This window comes from Alligator sinensis, unplaced genomic scaffold, assembly GCF_000455745.1.
Source record: "Alligator sinensis unplaced genomic scaffold, ASM45574v1 scaffold12_1, whole genome shotgun sequence".
In the NCBI taxonomy this organism is placed as follows: domain Eukaryota; kingdom Metazoa; phylum Chordata; order Crocodylia; family Alligatoridae; genus Alligator; species Alligator sinensis.
Window position 1 is genome coordinate 2146442 of NW_005841973.1, and position 14602 is coordinate 2161043.

A 14602-nucleotide genomic window follows, 5' to 3' on the forward strand; every position below is an offset into this window, starting at 1 on the left:
GGATTGAATAGCAGCCTTCACCTCCCTGCAGGGGAGCTGCAAAGAGGATGGAGCTGGGCTGGTCTCAGTGGGGGCAGATGGCAGGACAAGGAGCAATGGGCTCAAGCTGCAGCAAGGCAAGTTGAGGTTGGATATTAGGGAAATCTTTTTCACTAGGAGGGTGGGGAAGCACTGGGATAGGTTACCTAGGGGACAGGCTCCCCAGAGAGGCGGTGGACTCTCCATCCTTGAAGGTGTTTAAGACCCAGCTTGACAAAGCTTTGTCTGGGATGATGTAGTTGGGGCTGGTGCTGCTTGGAGCAGGGGGTTGCACTAGATGTGACCTCCTGAGCTCCCTCCCAACCCTCATTTTCTATGAGTCTAGGTGTCCAGCTCTGCACCACCACAGAGAGAGGTAGACAAGCGTACCAGTAGGATGACAGTAGTTCATGCCAAGGATGGTGGAGATAGAAAGGCCAGATACATGCAAGCTCTTGTGGGCCTCAGCTCAGGGAACATAATAGCCAGGATGTATGAAGCTTGCCTAGCGGCTGGACTTTCATCTTGCAATGCTGGCTTTTTTCTGGGGTGAGGCCGGGGAGAAAAAAAGCAAGCTGTTTGTGCAACACTTGCAGCCAGCAGAAAATTAGTCCATTTGCCCAAATTATAGCTCATTTTGTGTCCATTAAGCAAAGCCAGGAGCAGAATGGCACCGCGGGTTGGGTTCTCATCCCGGAGAGATGCCTGCGCCTTGGAGATTAGCAAGAGTTTGTCGGCTTTAAGCAGCAGCTGCTTATTCCAAAGGCAGGCGAGGTGCACGTTCGCTGCGTGGGCTGCAGAGTTGCTAAGGCTTAGCGTGGTGCAAGCTCATTGCTTGATCCTTCTTTACCACCAACTTCTTCTCCTCCTCATGGAAACAGGGCTTCCGATGCCTCAGTCACTGGCTTGGGGGTCCATCCCGCTCCTCCGCTACCACCCAGCTGCTGACAGCTAGGCACGGACAGGCTGAGCCATCAGATGGTCAGATTGCTCCGACCCTTGCCTCCCCTCTGGCTTCATACACTGCCAGATACAGACCCCAGGTCTGCAACCGGCTCCCCCCACATAGACGCTGAGGCCCCTGCTACACATTACAGACATCATGCAATTAACTGGTTAATCATGCCATAAATTTAGACCAGGTCATTATCACAAAATGAACTGGTGAGCCACACAAAGTAATTGTAAAGTGATAAAAATTATAAATTGATAAAAATGACTCTTCAGCTATAAAAAAAGAGCCAGCCAGCTATCCAGTTAGTGCTCGAAAATGTGTAACAACTCTAGAGTTGGTTTCTCTCCAGCTTTCATTTGAATGTGTCGCAGGGCCACTAGGCTTGTGGAGCACCCGTATTGGGGTGGTAGGTTATGATCTAGATCAAGGGTGCTCAAGCGCCAGCGGTGATCTGCAGAGGCGTTCAAGCTGGATCCCGCTCGATTTCTAGAAACAGAGGAGAGGGCTGGTGGTGAGGCATTCTCCACTCGGGATCAAAGTCTGAAATAGCTTTGCATCTCCTCTTCTCCAAAACCGCCCTCGCACTGCAGATCTTGGGGGCAGGCTGCAAAGTGGCTGTTTTGCTGGGGCGACTGAGACAGGCGGCATTGGGAGAGACTTCTCTCCCCATTGTCATGCAAAGCCTTTTCAGGACTTTGGTTATTGGCTTGCGTCTTCCCAGGTGCTGAAGGGATAATGCTGCTGGTGGAGCCAAAATGTATCAGGATCTGACAGCTGCCACGGACAGACCAAGCCACACAAGTGACCAGCTGTAGGCAAGGCCAGGATGGCACGGCTCAGCTCAACGAAGCCAACACCGTCCACTCAGAGCCAACGTGCAGCACACCCCTGGAGAGCAAGAGGCAAGAGCGTTGCACTGCCTGGCCATGCACGTGGAGGTGACCTGGCCCCTCGAGAAGCTAAGGGGGATCCCAGCAGCCCAGCCCATGAGTGGAGGTTGACCACAGTTGGCCAAGAAGAATTGAAGAGCCCTGGTGAGGACATAAACCATCCTGCTCCTTCCAAAAGCCACCTTCCTACGGACAGTGAAGATTGTCTCCAGTTCTTCCTGGCAGCAGGCAGACACGAGCGGTGATTATTCACGGCCCAACATGGTCTGGGCATGTATTGGCATATACCGTGAACTTATTGCATCACCGTTGTCGGCATAGCAATATGGGCCGTGTTTGTTCAATTTCCACTTTCCAAGTACTGTTTCATCCCAAACAGACCTCCCAGGGACGTGCTGAGACTCCGAGGATGGATAAGCATGCCCAGTCTCGCAGCCAGAGTTTGGAGGGGGGTCTTGGAACAAGCATCCAGAAAGCTCATATCTTCAAACAGAGAAAGCATGAGAGCAAAGGAGCTTTCTGAATAGAGAGCTGGCCTGGGACTGAGCCAGGACCGAGACTCAAGGGACCAGCAGCAAGATGTTGTCTTTTCTCTACCTGGTCAAAGGATAAATGAGCCCTACGCTCTTCACTAACCCAGCTCCTTGTACCAGCACAGTGTTCACTGGATACACAGCGTAGCAAAGAGAGCGAGCTAACTCAAGCTCTTCATTGGGAGGATGGAGAGGGACCTTTAATGGTGCTTGGGCTGTGAGTGGCCTCAAGACAATGATGCGTTTTGCTTTTTATGCAACATGCAAGAGTATGAAGGAACCACAGGGGCACGGTGCGGTCCTGCCAGCCTTGCTTGCCTACTCGGACCACACGCTGGGCACAAGGCCTGGCTACCTACACCTGCTGCGGCTTTGGTGGCTATTGAACCATGCAAGCCAGCGAGCACCAGGAGTGGGTTCCCAAACTATTTAAAAGCATACCACCCAATTCCTACACACAAGGAGTCGACGCCGTAGTGTGAGCGTTGAGGACTTTGTCTTCTGTTTTGTCCTGTCCAGTGCTGAGCACATTTCCAGCTAGCAAATAAATGAGCAGAATAGTCTTTCCAAAGCTCTCCTCTCATGCCTGGATGGAGGACACCTCCCCTTTGGAGGTTTCTTATGATTTCAAGAGATCACATCACTTTTCCTTCCCATTAGAGAAGGTGGCTTGTGGGGTCCCCATTCCAGTGGGTGCTTAAATGCCTTGGAGGTTTTGTACCATTCATCCTTATTTCCTACGCTGGCCTGTTTCAAAAGCTCCCGACCCTTGAAGGGAACTGCTCTTCCACTGGGTGCATTGCAAGAAAGCCAAGCTGTTTAACAGCCTCAGACAAGCCAGCCGAGCCACGACAGGGCTTGTTTCCACTCTTGCCTCTGGGACACGTGGATTCCCCCCAGGGGTGGTGTCCCCGGGGACAGCCCGCTGCAAAGCTCTTACTGGAACCACGTGCCACTCTGCACCATCTCCCCAAGCAGGACATCGTGCCCTTTCTGACCCTTCTTCTGTTGAAAGGGTCTTCTTCAGAGACCTGGTTCTTCTGGTCCCTCTTTCTTTTTTGCTCCTTGTGTTTTGTTCATTGACTTCACAGGATCTGAAATATGCATCTCTCTTTCAATCTCCCAGCAATCTGCTTCTTTTCTTCTGCTAATTGCCTGTCTGCTACCCTTGGGAACTGCTTTTCCTTCTCCTCCAACTGGTTTTTAACTATCACTGGGCTGGCTTGAGGAAGAAGCCCTTGCATTCAAAAGCCTGAACTATCCCAACGATGCAGTTGCCTCTGTAAGAGAGATCACCCAAGGACATCCTTCCCTCTTGCATAGCTCCTGGACCAGCATGGCTACAACATCACTCTCTCCCTCTTACACATGCACACACACACAGTCCTCCATGTACACGTACCAACATCTCTTCACCCACCGATGAAATCCAGGCACCTTGGTTGCAGGACATAGCTGCCACTTAACAAGCATATTGCTATATCATACAATATTATAGATAGGAGATGAGCGCCCACCTATAAGAAATCACGAGGGGGAATTTAGGAGGGAAGAATATGATGGCTCGGATGCCGAGGGACCTGTTAACTACCCTGTTTACCATCGGTATTGTACAGGCTCAGGATGGGCACATCTACACATGCACTTTAATGCGCATTAGCCTATTTTAATGTGCATTAAAGCATCAGTAAAAAAAGTGCTATTTGGTTACAGCGCATTAAGTCACGCTAATGTGCATTTTCTCAGTACCTCACAACTGAGGTACTAGCTTTAATGCGCATTAACTAGAGCTCTATAGGGAGCCAAAATGGAAGATCTCATCCGTGGCTTTTACAACTCACTGAAGCAGCAAAAATCATCACCACCTTTGCGGCGCTTTGATTTTTGCTGCTTCTCACGGTCACTAATTCTTCATCATTTACCTTCAGCCAGTTCGACGTAACTGTTCCCACCTTCGCCCAGATGTAGGCCTGTCCCGTTATTAAGTGTTGAGTTGTGGCCGCGGCGATGCAGCTCTCATTGACACACCACTGTCATGTTGGAGGATCCCAATGAACTCCATGCTCCTTGTGAAGTCAAGGTTGTCTTTAGGAAGCATTGACCCACCCATTCCCATAAAGCTATGTGCTGGTTGGGGGGGAGCTCGTTGCATCTTGTTCTCATGCAATCAAGGGTGCTGATATTGTGGCCAACCCTCCGGGCATTATTGCTATGGAAAGAAGGGAAAGTGAGACTCACCCCCACTTTGCCCTGCAGTGATTGTATTAAAGGGCTGCCTAATGGGTGCTCAGTATTAACCCAGAAGAGAGAAAACCATCGACCATCTCACCTGCCCTGCCCTATTCACTGCTACGACCTTGGACTGGTTACTGAAATCAGCACTGACAGCACTTGAGAGCAAGTTGCCCACCGTCCCCTCTCCATCTGTGTGCTACCCTGGGGAGCAATCAGATCGGATGCAAGGGGGACCAATGCCACCCTCAGCGCCTCCTCTCTGCCTAGGGACCTGACTCCCCATTGCTCAGTTGGGTGCGATCACATCTTCAAACATATGCCTGCCATATTGTATCAGGTAGCCAAGAGCATCAATGCCAGGTATTGGGGGCCTTTCAACATATTGCCCGTGATAAATTAAAGGTGCTCCCCCGCCTCTGCCTTTGACACCAATAGCATCACGCTCTCCGTTCCCGGGCTTGTTTTGTACTTCCTAGCACCGGGACTTGAAAGACACTTCTTGCCGCTGAAAGATTTTGGAAATTAGCAAGATAAAGAGTCAAGCTCGAGGCAACACGCCAGCAACAGCACTCGTCAGGGTTCCCCACGCTGCGTTCGTGAGGGGCTGTCGCTCTGCATAGCACATTATAAATGGAGAGAGGCGTCAAAACGCCGATGGAGTGAATTAAAATCAAGCTGTGCTCTAGACTTTCATTTGTGCTGGGACCACCGTTGGCACGTCGCTGAGAGCAATCAAGCCCTGCAACGTTTGAGAATAGGCAGAAGACATAGACAAAAGCAGCAAAGAGAGGATGCATGTGCTGGTGGGCCTGGAGGCAGAGTCCTGGCCGTTAACCACTTCACTGCAGCTTGGCTCGGCGTGGTGCACCGGCTGTGGTTTCCTTCCCGGCCTGGAGCACCGGGTGGGTATGTGCATGGAGGGTATGAAGGGGAACGGTATGTGCTTTTAAAAAAGATCTGCCTATGGTTGGTCCCCATACACCAGGCAAGGTTTGTCCAGGACTGCTGGACATTTGGGTGCCATTTTTTCCACCTCCCCTTCCATTTCCAGGGCTCGGTATTATACAGACTCAGGGTGGGTGCATCTACACATGCACTTTAATGCGCATTAGCCTATTTTAATGTGCATTAAAGCACCACTAATAAAAGTCCTAATTGGTTAAAGCGCATTAAGTCACGCTAATGTGCATTTTCTCAGTACCTCACAACTGAGGTACTAGCTTTAATATGCATTAACTAGAGCACGTGTAGATGCACCCAGTGAGTGGCCCAGATCTAGAAAGCTGCTTGTGCCCAAAAGCCACTGTTTCTGAGAGCGTTAGGAGCCTGCATGCCTCGGTGGGCCTCCCTCACACTCTCAATAGACAAGACGGACCAAGCGTGGAGGCACCAACCCCTCGCCATCACAGACAGGGGAATGAGTCACGGGGAGTTGCAGGGACTTCTCCCAGGTCCCGGGGGGAGCCGGTGGTCGAATCCAGATCTCCAGTCTCAGGCAAGTGCAAGGAGCAATGGTCTCAGGTTGTGGCAAGGGACGTTTAGGTTAGATATGAGGAATATGTTTCTCAAGAGGAGACCAGTAACACACTGGAGCAGGTTACCTAGGGAGGTGGGGGAGTCTCCATCCTTGGAGGTTTTGAAGACCCAGTTAGTCAAAGCCTTGTCTGGGATGATGTAGCTGGGGCTGGTCCTGCTTGGAGCAGGGGGGTGAACTAGATGTGACCTCCTGAGCTCCCTTCCAGCCCGAATTTTCTATGATTCCTTCCCAAAATGCAACCAGCTCCTTCCATCTCCCCTGTCTGTCTGCACACAGACCTCCTGAGCCCTGTCCTCCTGAGCACAACCAACATCGCTCTCAGCCCAGAAGGGCCTCAGTCCTCACTCTCTGGTTTCTGTACGTCAGTGCTAGGGTACTCAACTGGTCAGCGAACCACAGCCTTCCCACTAGGCCCTGCTGTTCAGCTGAGAGTGAAGGGGATCATGTTTCTGGTTTGGGGGCTCCCTCAGCTGATGGCTAAGATAGCTGCCATCATGTCAATTAGGACATGTAGGGGATTCAAACTCCTGCAGCTCCGGGATGTCCCAAGGAAGGCTGTGATGCCCTGGGAAGCGCATAGCATGGCCTTGTCTAGAGTTCACACCCATGTGCACACACAAAGGCCCTCTGAAGTAACAGAGCCCTCCTTGCACACTTCTTCTGCGTGGTCAACCATCTACTTTTAGGTAGCAGCCCTACAGCTTCCCTGGCTGCTGAGGTCCAGTTGGACTTCATTTCCTGGAGTGGAAAGCTTGCAAATAAAGACTTTTTTTTGCAAAAATCTTGGTGGTCTAATAAAAGCTATCATCTCTACTATGAGTCCTGATTGCCTTTTCCTCTAGACCCATACAGCTACAACCTGGATACCTGACATATGGAAGATATCGAATTTTAGTCATTTTTTTAAATTAAATTTTCATATTTTCCCCAGCAGGAAGCAACTGTCACCACCTGAAACCTTCTAAAGCTCAGGAGACCTTCTAAAATCTTTTCTCCAATGCCTGATGAAGGGCATTTGAAAGCTTGCAATTAAAGATTTTATTTTTTTTGCAAAAATCTTGTTGGTCTAATAAAAGAGATCATCTCTACTATGAGTCCTGATTGCCTTCATTCCCTGGGGCACCAGGCATGCTCTTGCTGGTGGACAGGTCTCAATGTGTGCCAGGATCAGGGCATTAGTATAGTCAAGGCCTGCGTGTTGCGCCCTTTATCTGGGTTTGGACCAGGGAGGTTCGTGCGCTCTCACCTAGAGATTCAACGGAGCCCACAGACTTTAAGAAGATGCATCATGTGGGATGGAAACATGCACATCCACACGCTCCAGTCCCTGCAGGAGCTGAGATTATTCTGAGTGACACAGCCCAGAAACCCAGCAGGACCTGAGCTGATGATATGGGAGGCTGGATGGGGAGCTCTCCGGAGCGCATGCTATCTGCTGTGTTGTTTGTAAAGTACACGATGCAATGGGACCTGCACAAAGTCCCAGGAAAAGAGCATCAGGAAGATGAGACACAAGACGCAGACTGGAGGAAGGAGCAGAAGTACATCGCCGGGCACAGCCCGTTTGAGGAACCAACTCTGCGTATCACACCTCCTCTTCCCGCATGGTCAGCCTGCAACCTTGATCCCAGCTAGGGCTTCACAGCACAGGGCAAGATTGCAGCTTAATTTGTAGCTACGATGATTCAGGTTGGAAATCCAGGAAATATTTTGGTTGCTGGGACAGACTCCATATGGGGACTCTGACTTCTCCGTCGTCGGAGGGTTTGGAGACTGGGTTAGAGAAAGGCCTGGTGGGAAGGGCTTGGAGATTTTGTCCTGCTTTGGTGCGAGGGAACATCTCTTCTATAACTCTACGAGTCTCTAATACAGGCCATTATACATTTGGAAGGCAGTTTGCACCCAGCACGCGGCAGTAGTGACCAGTGCCCTTGTTTGCTTTTGCAAGGAGACGAACATCTCCGTTGCTGCTCTCGGGAAGTTTGGATCATGGCACATGCTAATTATATCAGCACCAATTTCCACTCCAAATTCACATCCCCAGCAATGTAATGAATTGGCTCTTTATGGTAACACCAAGGCAGCTCAGCTAAACCTGCCCCTTTAAAAAAAATAAAAGCACCCTTTTCACACACATCCCAAACCAAGACAGGTCTCTGCAAGGAGGAAAGGAGACAGGAAGAAAGCAAGGAAAGCAGATCCCTTTCCCTTCGGGTGGAGATGGACCTGGCCTTTTTGCCACCATAAAAATGCTTAGGGAGGCACAAAGGCCAAGCAAATAGATGTGCGTACCCCTTGCTGGATTTGAACACAGCACTGCAAAAAAAAAGGAAAAAAAGTCATTTTTCCCCATTTCAGTCATATTGGGGCCTTTTCTTTCCAATGGAAACATTTCCAACTGTTAAAAAAAAAAATGAAAGGTTGCCTTCACCCAGCTCTTTTATTGCCCTGGTTTTTATTTTACGTTTCTGCAAGCATGAATTCCAGCTCAGTGCTTCCCAACCTTTTCCTCAGCACGACCCCATTTAAAAATTGGAAAAAAGTTTGCAACCCCAAAATGATGCAAACAAGACCAACTCCCCTCCCCCCTGCCATGGGTGGCACAGCTGGAGTGGAGCTCATGGTGGGGAGGATGTGGGCTGCCCGCTGTGGGCTCAGGGCTGCACAGCCCAGCAAGTGGGAGGGCAGCAGGGCAGGAAGCCCTGAGCCCGTGGTGGGTAGCCCGCACCTGTCCCCACCCTGTGCACAAATATGGGGGGCACCTCCCTCTCCAGGAGTGTGCACAGAGGCAGGGAGCTGTTCCCTGCACCACCCCCTAGACGAGCAACCCGTGGCTCCATCCTGCTCCCCCACCCAGGCCCCATATTCCCACCCCAGCCCCAGACCCCATGCACTGGCCCAACTGGGCAGCATCCCAGCCCTGCCCCACTCCCTCCCTCCCTCACCATGGGGGCCTCAATTTGCCCTCCCCCCATAGACTTACTTGGAGGGATCTGCGGGAGTTGCTCTCCACGCAACCTGGCTGTCACATGCATGTATGCACGCACAGCCGCCTGCCTGATCGCACTCCCCCCCAGCCCCAATTAGCCCCTTGCAGGCTGGAGCTCTACCAGCCTGCAAGAGGAACCCGCCATTTCCTGGTTTTTTTCCTGTTTTTTTTTTCCTGATTCATCATAATTGGTCAACACTGTCTTTGTGACCCCATTTTTTAATCATGTTTTCCAAAAGAAAACAAGGACACTGGTCACTACTGCCGTGGGCTGGGTGCAAACAGCCTTCCAAATGTATAATGGTTGTTTGGGGTTGCAACCCCAAGGTTGGGAATTGCTGGTCTAGGAACAGGAAAGCCAAGCCAGTAAAGGATGTGGGGACCCCAAATATGTTTGGGGTTTTTTTTAAAAAACCAAACTTAAAATTGGACAAAATAATTCCAGCCCAAAGTGACCTTTTCCCATGAACATTATCATGTTACAACCCCACTGCAGATTTGTGGCTGGCTCCATGCTCTAAATCTGCTCCAGAGAGCACTGCTGAGCTCTGCGCGGTCATGTCTGACCCAGCCAGGTCTTGGCATCTCTTATCTTCACCACCTAAGTCCTCCTAGGGCTCTTGCATCTTTTGCTCAAGGCTCCCAGCCATCTTCCTATATTCCCAATTGGCTCCAATGCCTCAGTGGCTACTTTATTTGCATGCCCTATCAATCAACAGGCAACACAACACAGCAAGACAAAGCAGATGCGAGCTGGAGATAAAAAATCCTTGGTTAAGGGGATGCAGCTCTGGACCAGCATCACAAGGAGACTGCATGAATCCAGAGCCTGGCCATCTTCAGAGCATACATAGTATCATACTAGGTTAGACCAGTGGTCCACCTAGCCCTGCATCTTAGTTTTGATGCTGATGATGGAAACAAGTGATGGAGTGGGGAACCAGATGACCCTTTGGGGAACTGCTGGCTCATTGGGGAAGGGAGATGGGTTATGTGGGTGGCTCGGGGTTGCATCAGTGAGTTAGGAGCAGAGCTGGAAGAGACCCCAGCACCCCTGGGAAACTGGAGTGGGGTCAGATAGTGAGAACTGATGTCGACCTCTATCCAGAGGTCAAACCTCTAGTCCTTTGGGTAATTCAGAAAGGCTGGAGGTGCAGAACCGATCGTGTTGCAGTCCAGGGTCAGTCTGTGGATGTTCAGTGACTATACCTTGCACGTCAGCATGGGACCTTCCCTCCAGCCCATAGCTCCTTCAGCCTTGCAACCTCGCCACAGATGATTCAAGGGCTTCACGGCCAGCTAACACGTATCGTGGCATTAGAGATGAGAGCAGGGGAAGCTGCATGCAGGCCCGTGGTCTCGGCAGAATTTGGGAAACCCGCTGCAACCCACGCACGGGCTCTCACAGTCACCTGCTGCCACCTCGTGGCTTGCATTAAATAAAGCTTTTCAGTGACTGGGATCGTAAACAAGTGTGTAAGTAGTCTCCGGCACGCATGTGTAAGTACTGTCCTGCCCACTGGTTTTAGGGCACTTCTAGCCCTGAGATGCTCCACTGCAGACGCATCTGAAGTTCCTCTGCCCCCACCTCTGTGGCATAAAGTGGCTTCCCCATTGAGCTATATCCACACATGATAGAAAACAGAGAGGTCCAGCATCGGCAAGAAAAGCAGAGCTCACCTAGACGTGCCACCCATCAGCTGAGGAAGGGGCTTTTGAGGGATGTTTGAACACCGGACTGGGCAAAGCAATAGAAATGAACGGCCTGGATCAGTGGTTGTCAACCTGTTTAGATTTGAGGCACTCACGGATAGACTTGAGGCACCTCTCCGTAGACTTAAGACACCCCTGGATAGATGTGAGGTATCCAGAAAATGCCATTTCTTTCTTTTCACTCATTTTTTGATGATGGAAAAATAACAGAGCAGTTCTTTGCTGCAAAGAACTCAGATAACCCAGAGCAAGGCAGAGCCTTTTTTAACTCTCTGGTTCCTGTTTGAAATCGCTGGGTTTACCTTGCAAACTGTGTTTGCACACCTACCAGTGCTAACATTGCATGACAGCCCATGGCACCCCTGGAAAGATCTCAGGGCTCCCCAGGGTGCTGCAGCGTCCCGGCTGGGAATCACTGGGCTAGTCCAGGCCTCAAACTGAATGGAGTTTAAATGCAGATGATCAGTAGTTTGTGGTTGGAGAGTGGCCCCAAGTAGCAGCATAGACATACAGGCCACATCTACATAAGACACAGTTGTTACCGCACAGTTGTTACTGCACAGTAACTGGAGCTACTGCACAGTAGCATCCCCGAATGGCTTTTAGATGATGCTGACTGCGCAGTAGCTTGTTACTACTGTGCTGTAGCATCGCATCACGCTGCATGCCACATGACACTGCTGCGCAGTAGTAATGAGCTACCGTGTGGTCAGCATCTCCTATAGACACAGCCACAGGGTCTTCATGCCCTTCCCTGTGCTCGGTTCCCAGGCCAGCCTGTTTCCATTGACATGTGTGACTCAGCTCCCCAGTGCAATACTGTAATGAAGGCTGGGCAATTGAGACAGCTGCCCTGGGTGCAGATTTGTGGGGCAAGGGGAGGGGAGGGGGGGGGCTGGAATAAAGCACGGCTGCCACAACCACACAATTGTGCCAGCAGCACTGCAACAGCAGGACGTCCCAGCTGCACGGCCGCCCAGCTGCATTATTATGCGTTACCGCACATTTAATTTAGCACTTGGATTTGCAGGTGTTAAATGCGCAGGCGTTACTGCACCTTTAATTTAGTACTTGGATAATCGAGTACTAAATAAATGTGCTGTAACCAGAGTTACTGCACAGTAGTGCCGGTGAACGCCTTTTTAGTGACGCTACTGCGGAGTAGCATTTTAGCACCGTTTGTGCTGTGACGTGCTACCGCGCAGTGTTATTAGGCTACTGCACAGTTAGTGTCTCATGTAGATGTGCCCATCCTAGCTTGCCTTTTATGTGAGGGACAGAAATCTCACAGTGGAGGGCTCCTGAATTAGGCAGGCATACCTATAACGAGGTCCACAGGTTGGAAGATGAAGTGAAACAAATTCAGCCGTACCGATACCAAGCATGGGTCGTTTTAGCAGCTCGTGATGAGCCGGGAGGTCAGACAAGATAACACCAATGTGTATAAGCTATGTTTCTCTTTAGCAGATGGTGTCGCACACTCCTGTTCACCCCCTTATCCCCCCTCCCACCGCAGAGTAATCTGAAAGCCAAGAGCCGTGACACCTGCTCTTTGCGACCCTCCCATTGAAACCACGGCAACCAGCAGATACTAAAAAGCCCTTGTTTTCATTTGAGACACTGACCGTGTCGCGTGTCGTGTCGTAGCAAAGTGACTCGAACGTTACAGATGCTCCCGCACTTCGCAGGTCAGCAGCACCTTTCATCTGGAGATCTCACAAGTCCTTTAGAGACGCCAGGTCGTCGAACCTCACAACACCCCTGTGAGGTAGGTATTATTACCCCCATTTTACAGATGAGGAAACTGAGGCACAGAGAGGTGCAGTAACTTGGTCAAGGTCACGCAGCAAGCCAAGTGGCAGAGCCAGAGGATGGTCTCCCCTCTGCTTTCACCGCCGGGCTTCTGCCCCCTGTACAATAACAGCATTAGCAGCGGACAAAGACACCCCGTGGCTCACATCACGTGACAGGCGTGAGCCAGAACGTGGAATTGCCCCAAATGCCCCGTCGCCGCCAGCACCACATGAATGAAATGCCAGCCTGGTGCCAATTATTCTGCCAGGACCCGTGCCCAGGAGGATCTGAACTGCACGAGGGGGGAGAGTGCGATCAGGGATTTTCCGAGGATATCCTGCCGCTGGATGGCACAGCTTGGCCTGGGAATCGCTCTGTCCGCACGACGCGCTAGCACCGATTGCAACATCCAGCATCGAGCTCTCCTGGCACTGGAGGCACATCTGGATGGGGTCGTGGAGGAGGAGGTAGCTACCGCTGCAGCCAGCACTGGTGCCCCCCATTGGCTGCTAGAAGCTTGCAGACCCAAAATCTGCCCCATCCCAGCTTGGGCGCTGAGACGGGAAGATGCCGAGTCTGGACGATCCCATCGGCAGGGACCCGATTCCAGAAGAGGGAGGCAACCCACCGGCTTCCCACCCCACCACCCTTATGAAACCCAGTACCAAAAATCCCCCTCCCCGTTGTGCAGAAAACCCTTCCTGTATTGTAAAAATAGTCCTCTAGCATCCCAAGGAAGCAGGCTGCCGGCAGTACTGCAAATCAGGAGAACCTGTCTGAGGGCGAGTGCACTGGGATTTCTTTCTTCCCCCACACAACTGCATCATTTCTTAAAGGGGAAAGCAGTGGTTCGGACTCTGCACCCCAGGACTGGTCTAAGGGAGGAGGAAAACACGGCATTAGAGAGAGCAGAAACCCGCCAGCTGCTCTAGGTCTCTCTGTGTGTTAAGGTGTTTTGCAAACATGCTGCTCAAGTTCCCCATTGTGATAGTCTGGCCTGAAGCTATTAAGCTCTTCCTAAATCCTGATGGCTAGGCTTTTTCATCTGGGGTAATGTAGGACTAGGATTACTATGTGTCGTATCTTCTTGCATGCCACGCACCCCCAAATAAGACACACATGTTGTTTTGTGGAAGGCAGAACGATAAAACAAACAAAAAAAGAGATGTTTTCCAGAGTTACGGACTCATAGAAAAGGAGGGTTTGAAGTGACCTCAGGGGGTCACATCTAGTCCAACCCCCCTGCTCTAAGTGGGACCAGCCCCAACTACATCATCCCAGCCAAGGCTTTGTCTAGCAGGGTCTTCAACACCTCCAAGGATGGAGAGTCCACCACCTCTCCGGGTAACCCATTCCAGTGCTTTACTGCCCTCCATATGATAAAGTTTTTCCTAATATCCAACCTCAACTTGCCTTGCTGCAACTTGAGCCCATTGCTCCTTGTCCTGCCATCTGCCCCCACTGAGAACAGCCCAGCTCCATCCTCACCCTCCAACTCATGGCACACGGGCCAAGTCCCGGAGGACTGGGAAAGGGCCAATGTGGTCCCCATTTTCAAGAAGGGGAGGAAGGAGGACCCGGGCAACTATAGGCCAGTCAGTCTCACCTCCATCCTTGGCAAAGTCTTTGAAAAAATTATCTAGGCTCACATTTGCGAGAGCCCGGCAGGACAAATTATGCTGAGGGGAAACCAGCACGGGTTCGTGGCAGGCAGATCGTGCCTGACCAATCTAGTCTCTTTTTATGACCAGGTTACGAAACGCCTGGACACAGGAGGAGGGGTGGATGTCGTATACTTAGACTTCAGGAAGGCCTTCGATACGGTATCCCACCCCATACTGGTGAACAAGTTAAGAGGCTGTGACTTGGATGACTACACAGTCCGGTGGGTGGCGAATTGGCTGGAGGGTCGCACCCAGAGAGTCGTGGGGGATGGGT

At 51.2% G+C, this 14602-nt stretch overlaps 1 protein-coding gene across 1 annotated transcript in view; it reads right to left on the bottom strand.

The window, feature by feature from the left end:
* Positions 1–12459: 12459 nt before the first annotated feature.
* ADAM33 (ADAM metallopeptidase domain 33) overlaps positions 12460–14602 on the bottom strand; it is a 60399-nt gene continuing 58256 nt past the window's right edge. The window contains exon 24 of the mRNA XM_025200699.1: positions 12460–13539. Within this exon, the coding sequence (XP_025056484.1) occupies positions 13488–13539 (52 nt within the window). The 3' untranslated portion in view covers positions 12460–13487. The remainder of the gene's footprint in view (positions 13540–14602) is intronic.